General features: G+C 57.4%; 1 protein-coding gene across 1 annotated transcript; it reads left to right on the forward strand.

Annotated features, from left to right (window-relative positions):
* The first annotated feature begins 2,944 nt into the window (after positions 1 to 2,944).
* LOC118975621 (cTAGE family member 15-like) lies at positions 2,945 to 4,711 on the forward strand. Its single transcript, XM_037029646.1, has 2 exons — positions 2,945 to 3,879; positions 4,083 to 4,711. The coding sequence occupies exons 1-2, from the start codon at positions 3,216 to 3,218 to the stop codon at positions 4,709 to 4,711; spliced, it is 1,293 nt and encodes a 430-aa protein (XP_036885541.1). The 5' UTR covers positions 2,945 to 3,215.
* The last annotated feature ends 3,808 nt before the right edge of the window (positions 4,712 to 8,519 follow it).

Here is an 8,519-nt window from a genome sequence, read left to right on the forward strand (position 1 = left end):
CAGGTTGCTCACGACTGGCCTTCCCTGGATACAGGGATTCAGCAGCCGGCCTCCCCGAAGGCACTTCTCACACGGGGCTCTTTACGACACGCATCGTGCCAGAAAGAGAAAACGTGATCGGGTGGGCGAGCACCCACAGTACAGGGTAAGTTACATGCAACGCGCTGACTCGTCATTTTAAGCATAAACACAGGACAGACGTAACAGGGCCTGGCAGGGCCCAGCCATCGCTTGCCTCAGGCTCTCTGTCCTCGGGAATCGGCGAGCGCCTCGCCCAGCTGCAGCAAAGGTGTGTGGTCTTGTGTGGCTCTCCATCGATTCATTTCTTCTTTGTGCCTCCTCCAATGCCACCGCCCACATTTTAAACTGTTCCCCTTGTTCTCACTACACTGGTCAATGCCTGTGCAACTCCCGACCTGCCGACGGCAGAAACGGCCCCGTGGAGCACCTCCTGGGCTCCCTGACGCGGCTGATCCACCGATTTCCAGAGCTGTTTCTACCCAGGTAGCTGTCGCCTTGGGCCGGGCCACCGAGCCATCTTGCTGTGGACAGGCGACTGGGCTGCTCTGAGAGACCTCCTGCCCCAGGGGCCACGGAGGTGTCCTGATGGCCACACTCACGCATTCCCCGGAGGGAGGCAGCTTCCTGGGGCCACTCACCCTCCACCAATGTCCCACCACTTGGTCCTGCTGGTCAGTTCCTCACAACTACACACCCCCGTCACTCCTCTCTCCGTACGTAACTGAGTATTCCCCCCGGGCCGACTGTGTCTCACCCACTCATCAATGAGCCGGGTGAGCAGTGACGGAAAGCGCACAAGGGCGCGCAGACCCTGCGGTGCTGTGGACTCTGGGCTACTGACGGTCTCCCGCAGCCCCGAGGGGGTGGCAACCACGCGTTCGGATTGCGGAAGTCTGACACGCACACGCACACACAAACGTGTGTGTACCGAGCCTCCCTGTGCCCTCATCCCAGAGTGTCCTGATGGGTTTTGGGTGAAATCACTTTGCTTTTGAGTTTTAGCGTTAAGCTTCTTACCAAGAATGTGTATTCCCAGCATCTTAGCTTACAAATGCTGGGTCTCTAAGTCTCTTCCCATTTTTTCTGTGCATTGTAAAAATGTAACACGCTCGTGTTCCACTGTGTAAGTGGAATCATTACTAGAAACAGCATCGCCACAAAAAGGCAAGCCGCCAGTCAACGGGCGAACAGAGCCATCTGCGCCCAGGCGGCCGCTGCGAGAGACAAAGGGGAGAGCTGCCGGCAAAGTGCTCGTCTTCCTCCCGGTGTCCAGAGCGTGCACCTGCTTTGTCTACAAACAGACAGCGGGCACAGTCCTGCGTTTAGCTGAATCCCCCGGCCAGGAACGTGTTCAAATTATACGTGAATCTATGGATTTGTTTCTAGGTTACGGAGCTTCCATTTCAAGTTAAAGGATAAACAGATGTATAAAAGTCTACCTTTTCTTCTAACCGAACGCAGAATTCTAACTTTGCCCCAAGGATTCCAACACCCGCGCACGTGTTTTCCTTCACGTCACCAGAACTGGCTGTTGCCGGGATGCGCTCGAGTTTACGGGATCAGAAAAGAAGTCCTGGAATTTCCTTCCGCCTTTCTCGCTGGTGTCCAAGGCCCGCACCCACCGCGGGTCAAACTCGGAGCGTTCACCACGTGCTTCCGTGGCCGCCCCGTCTCCCAAGACTCTGGGCTGCAGCTGCTGCGGGAACGACTCTGGAGGCCATGTGGTGAGCACTGTGGCTGCGGAGTCTCAGGGGTGACCGTGGTGGGCACTCAGGAGTCTGGGGACAGGAGGCAAGTCAACGGTCAGTGTGGTCATGTCGCTACCACCAGCCCTCTTCTGTGAAAAAACAAGGCCTCGGCTCCCACCGAGACCCTCGACGGCTGCACACAGTTCCGCAGAGATCTGCCAGCTCAGTTTCAAAGGAGAAGCCCTCTTCCTTCCACCCAAGTTCATGGCAGGCGATCTGGTCTCCTCTGGTGCTGGGGAAGCCTCCGCCAGCCAGCAGGAGGCGCTCGGCCCGAGTCTACCCCACGGGACAGAGCCGGGCAGTGCCAACCCTGGGCCTCGCACCACAGAGGTCAGCGAGCTCACAGCAGCTCCTCCCGTCAAAGTCACTTGTAAGTCCGTGTCAGCGATTTCTCCCGTGTCCCGTGTCTTCCGGTGCTCACAGTTTCACATTCTCAATGAAAATCTTAACCCTCCTGAGGAGGCATCGTCTTCGAGTCGTGTTTACATGGCCCAGCAGGTCAGCCCAGCAGGTCCTGAGGTCAGAGGAGCCTGGTCTGGAGCCCAGACCGGCATTTCTCTGCACTGGGGCCACGGGAACTCGGCCCCAGGACCGGCTGGCTGTGTGCACGGGGGGATCAGGCTCCTCCGCGTCCTGTTTCGTCACCTGCATCAGCAGACACGCCCTCCTGCCAGGGCTGCCATTGTCCCCTCCCCTCCCTCCCGAGTGCCTCTGTCTCCCCGTCACAGTCCTGCGCCTCTGCCCACCCACATCAGCGAGTCCTGGGTAGCTGTTCCTTTTCATCTCAAATAAATGCCTGCTGCCTCTCACTTTGAAAGGCCTTTTCTCTTTGAGCTAACAGTGCGGTGGTCATACAGTCCTAGGTGTCACAAACCCCGAGGCCACGGCCACGGGCAGAGGTGCACAGCCATCCTTAGGAGCGAACTTTCCCTGTATGGTGTGCAGTCCTCAAAGCAGGTACCCAAGCGGCCTCAGAGACCACAGTGGAGGAGAGAGAGCACCTGGAAGGAGAGACAGCCCCGGCCCCTGTGTGGGCAGCAGCGGACATCCCCCCAGCAGAAGGAAACTTGAAATCGGGAGAATGGACCCAAAGGGATGATCCCACCCTCGGCCCTGACTGGCTCCTGTGCACAGAAGGGGACAGCCCAGCCCTGCTCTGACCCCCTGGGTTTGCTGCGCAGCCGGTGGGCCTGAAGGGACCGACCTCCAGGTGCCGGCAGCACCCCCCTGGGCCCCAGGGCCTGTAGAATGCCACCACTTGCTGTTTCAGAGCCCAGTGAGGGGCTGTTTCTAGACCTCCCGGCGCCCCTCCCCCAGCCCACTGCCCCACCCTGGTTGCTAGGCACCTGTTCACCATGGAGACAGAACACGCCTTGGGGTTCTGAGCAGTTATTTGTGCCCACAGGACACTGGCAGTCAGTGGCAGAGCTGTGAGCCTGGCCAGCCATGGAGGGCCTGGTGCCTGCCACGGCCATGGCCACCGCGTCCACCTTCCAGCTGATCCTGGAGCACCTGTGCGCGATTCTGCTGCTGATTTCTGAGAGTTTGGGACATGTCCCAGCTCTCGCTGTGCTCCTCTCTGTGATCCTGGTGGGCACTCTGGTGGTGGTGTCTTTGATGGTGAAGAGACGACACATGTCAGGAAGTGTGAAGGCGCCCGAGAAACGGTGTCCTGCCCGTGAAGAAGCCTGTGCAAGACGCAGTGAGAATACCGGACCGATGACAGAAGCTGACGACACCCCCAAGCCACCTGGGGTGGAGGCCGGTCCTCTCTGGTTACAGACCTTGTGCTTGAAGGCCCTGAACGAGCACCTGAGCAGGATGTCGTCACTTCAGGACCTGGCTGACTTAGTGAGAACGGTGCGCAGGACCCAGCCTCCTGGACATTCCTGCGTGCCTGATGAGAAGCCCGTCACCAAAGCACCGGGGACTGGCGGAGAACAACTTCAGGAGAACATGCCAGGTGACTTGAACAAAAACACTCGTCATCCCGAAAGTCCAGAGGTGCGCCAAGAAGAAACTGTGGAGTGGAAGCAGGACGTCCAAGACGAGGAGGAGGAGAAACAAGGGCCGGAGCCGTCGACGGCACCAGTGGAGTGGGACCTGCAAGGTACAGTCAGCCAGTCCCTGTCCCTGGGGGGAGGCCCACGGCAGACCAGCCCCAGGCCCAAGGTCCTTAGAGGTCACCTAGCTCACGTCAAGTGGCAGGTCGAATGTCAGAAGAAGCAGGAAGTGTTGATCAGTCTGTCCACGGGTGGGAAGGTGATCTCAAGGGTGTCCCCAGTGATGCTGACCTCAGCGTGTCCCCTCCAGGTGCTGACGAGGAAGACCAGGGAAGGGCCCGAGAACTGTGGGAGCAAAAGCAAATAAGTGAAGAGCTGGCAGCAGAAATAAGGAGCCTGCAGACCGAGAAAGCATCTCTACGGTGTGAAAACACAGACCTGAACGCTGAGATTCAGCAGCTGAAGCTGAAGCTTCGAGTTCAGCCTGATACCTATGAGGATCGTCTAACCCGGCTCCAGAAACAGGTGCTGGAGGCGGAAAGGCGCTGCTCGGAGATGGAGGAGAAACTGCTGGACGACGGGAGAAACATGAAGTCCACCTATGAGATGCTGAGCACCTACAAGAAGATGGCCCAAGACATGCACCAGGAACTACGAAGGAGCACTTTCTACTATGAGAAGGAGATTCGGTACCACTGGGAAAGAGCTGAAGCAGCCTGGAAGGCCGCCGAGAGCACGGAGAGAAAGCTCCAGGAGCTATGGAGAGAAAACGATCGCCACAGGCAGCTGCTGGCCAGGGCCCAGTTCACCTTCCAGCCCTTCCCAGGTGGCCCTTTTGCTCCCGCTGCTCCACCCGCAGCCTACCGAGGCCCAGAAGTGCCAGTCTGTCCCCTGGGTCCCCAGTTCCCCAGGAAGGAGCAGGGTCACGCAGGAGCGTGAACCCTGGAACACCTGTAAGTCTGACTCGGTTCCCGAGGCAGCTGGGCCTTGAGCCCTGATACCCAGGACACAACATCTGCCTGTGTTTCTATTCCAGTGACTCTGATCCATCTCTTTTGAGTTTAGCTACAGTTATTTAATTGATACTATAATTCCTCTAATGCAAGTAGATATAGAATTATAATCTTAAGTTAGTTAAAATAATCTTAATATTTTAAAATATTTAAAATAAAGTTTAGTTAATATAATTTTGTGAATATTGTGCATTATTTTCATACATTGGACCCTCTAGAATTAGATAGTATAAGTGTTGTATTTGATTTAAATCAACAGTCCACTAGTACTTTGACCATCCTTGAAGTCTGACATAGAACAGACTTTATTTAAAACCATGAAGACCATCTCTACCTGCCGTGAGCTGCTATTGGAAGTCTCTACAAGTAATTTAATATTTACCTGAGTAAACTTGATTGTCTGTTTAAAAACAAGTGGGGGAAAACCCTGAAAAGCAGCAGCAACATCCTTTCCAAACTTCAGTATTTTTACCAGATTAGCTCGAAATTCATAAGTTATTTTAGGGAAGTTAAATTTTAAAAGCAGTATTTTCTTATTTTGTACTTTCTAAATTTATCCTTGTTTTGTTTAAGATATTTTGCTCTTTAGATGGTTCTATATCTTATACCGAAAAAATAAAAGTTTTCCCCGGTGGCAAACACATACGCAATGTACACAGTGTAATGCAGATAAATGTCACCTTTAGTCAGTGTGTTAGTAACAGAGGATAATGTATAAATAAAGTCGCAGCATTTCTTTAGACATTTAAAGAAAAGGGGGGGAAGCCCACGCTCGCACCACCTGGAAATGCAGAGATGATACCTGAGTCCCACAGGGGAGCTGCCCGGTGGAGCTGACCGGACCCCAGGAGAAGCCCTCGTCCCAGGCAGTGCAGGCGGGGACACCCGGAGGTGGTCCCCAGCTGTAGGCGGGGGAAGGGACGCCTAGGAGGGGCTCCAGGGGCTGACGATAGGAGCGCCTTCTCAACCCCCCCAGGTCTGGGGGGAGGGGAGGGTGGGGAGGGGGTCACCTGGGCCCAGTGAGGAGCTGTCAAGGGATCCAGGCCAAATGCCCACCCCTGACCCCTCCTGCCCTCCTGGCTATGGCTGGGGCCTCCAGAGGGCCTGGGGAGAGCAGGCAGGGGTCACCTGGGGCACAGAGCAGGCCAGAGAGGGCCACGGGGGTGGGGGGAGAATGGCCAGTACACGTGAGTTTCTGTGATGGACAGAGTGAGGTCCCTGGCCCTCATTCCTGCCCAGTTCAAGGCTGTTCAGTTTCCACAATGACTCAGCACAATTTCAGGGGCTTGGGGGTCAGCAGGGGGAAAGGACTCCGGGAGGCCCGTGAACCCACAGAACGGCCACCCCAGCGAGAGTCAAGAACAGACGATCAAAGGGAAGCAGAAGGGGCGATGGTGGAAGAAGAGGAGGAGAAGACAAGCCCCCAGGGCTGGTTTGGAAGCTGGAGCGGGCTGGCTCCCTCTGGCCTCTGCGGGGCCCTGCTAGCCCGGACCTTGGCGGGCCCGACCACGTCAGAGATTTCCGGGCAGCAGCTTCGAACCCCACGCGTGGCTGGCGGGCTGGCGGCTTTTCCTGCTCATGCTGGGTGCTGGGTCCCAGCCTGACACTAGGAAGCCCTGCTTGTGTGCCTGCTCTGGTGGCCACAGTGGGGCCTCACCCAGCAGCCCCTCGGGCGGCCTCTGGCCCTTCCTGCCGGCCGTCACGCAGGGAGTCCAGGGGAGGGCGCTCCTGCTTCCTCTGCCTTCTGGCAGCTCCAGGTGACCCAGGCGCCACCTCAGTCTTCACGGGCTTCTCTCCACGGGTCCCCGTCTTTCGGTCCTCTTGCAAGGGTGCTCAGCACCAGTCAGAGGCCAGCCCACGTTCAAGGTTGGGGTCAGCCCAACCTGCTCACCTCTGCAAAGCCCTTCTTACCACACGAGGCCACGTCCACAGGTTCTGGGGGTTAACACTGGGACGTGTCTCCTGGGGGAGTCAGCCCAGCACAGCTCCCAAGCAAGGGCGTAGGCAACCCTCTCTCCCCCCGTGGGTGCTCTGGTTTCTTCACTTCGCTCTGTGTCACGAGGCTCGAAGCTCATCAGCCCCCGCACAGGGCGCATGCTCTCCGGAGCTCACACTGCAGCTTGCAGAGTCCCCCCGACCCTGCCCGCGAAGAATGCCACCACCCTCCCTCCATCACTGGACATTCGGGAGAGAGCAGAGTGGTAGAGCGCACTCAGTGCCATCGGGGCAGGTGACCCTCCCTGGGCAGGTGTCCTCCTCTGTGGGACAGGCAGCTGGAGAGGCAGCCACATTCTGCCTTCCGGCTGCTGGTGTCCCTGCTGGGCGCTGCCGCGGGGTCTGGGAGTGTGAGCGCAGCCCTACCTGCCCTGCATCAGTCACCCCAGCACCTTTTGCTGGTGTTTTCCGGTGTGGGAGGACCTGCGCCAGGTGCGGAGGGACCTAGCTCGGGCGCAGCAGCCCACCCAGAGAGGCCCGCGGCTCCGGCGCCAGGCGCAGTAGAGGGGCCAGGGCTCCCCGGGCTCAGAAGCATGTGCAGCACTGTCCCCTGCCCCCCGCCTGCTGCCAAACCCTCTGGCCTAACTGGGGTTTGGTTAGAACTGGGGTCTGAACTAAAGACCAGACGGGGATGTCTCTGTCCTGTGGACCTTCTTCTGAGACTCCTCCCGAGCAGCCTGTCTCAGCCAGGACACAGCAGCCACAAGCCTCGCGGCTGTCGGCGGCCCGCGGTGCTCCAACGCCCTGCTGCAAAGATCCGGTTGTGACGCTGTTCTCGAGCATTCTCGAGCTGAGACTCCCACTGATGTGTCGCTCCGGCTGCTCGGACTGCGACTCCGATGGCACAGACTCAAGATCCGCAAAGGCCACACGCGTGACCGTGGGCTCGTTTATCCTTGGGGGACAGCCTCCTGCTCTGCATGACATCAACATCTCTTCTGTGAACACGACGCAAAGGTCTATAACGCATCTTTTTCAGAGAGGACAGAACACTGGAACAGCCTGCATTTGCCCACTTCTCTGCTGGAAACCCTACCAGGGGCCGGTGCTGTGTGGCGCCGGGGGGTGGGGGGGGCAGGGGGTGGTCCCAGACTCCACACGTGCACGTGCTGCTGGAACACCAGGGGGCTCTCGGGGGGAGCTGGGAACCCCATGTTACAGGGACCTGCCAACGCTGGACACGAGGAAGTGTGTTATAGCGTGTGTGTCTTGACAGATTTCTCTGAAAAGTCATGGACTTGTAAGTTCCATTCAACGTTTCAGTTGCATCTTACTCTGACACCTACAGAACCTGCTGTGGTCCCTTCCCCCTCCCTCACCCCCACCCCCCACCCCCACCCGTGAGTCACAGGTCCCGGCCAACACCCGCTGCACCACACTGGCCAGAGCTGGGCTGCGCCCTGCAGCTCGGGAGCGGCGATTCATGTCATTTGACAACAAAGACAGTGAGCACGAAGCAGCCTCCCCACCCGCGTCTGTTAGAGACCCCACCTCCCAAACAGGGCGTGAAGGCAACGAATCGTGACATTTTCATGACGTTTTGAAGCTGTGATTAACTACAACTTAGAATGCCACTTAGACTTTAATGGCAATAAATATCAGCCAAAGCTATAGTTCAGCACTGTAGCCAAGGTGGTTTATTTTGCCCATTTATCTATGAATTCACTCGCCTATTGAACAAATGTCACCATTTGTCCCCATGTTCTTGACCCCGTATTCCTAAAAAGTGCATCGTGTGA

This window comes from Sturnira hondurensis, unplaced genomic scaffold, assembly GCF_014824575.4.
Source record: "Sturnira hondurensis isolate 20B ecotype Veracruz unplaced genomic scaffold, ASM1482457v3 Scaffold0020398, whole genome shotgun sequence".
NCBI lineage: Eukaryota > Metazoa > Chordata > Mammalia > Chiroptera > Phyllostomidae > Sturnira > Sturnira hondurensis.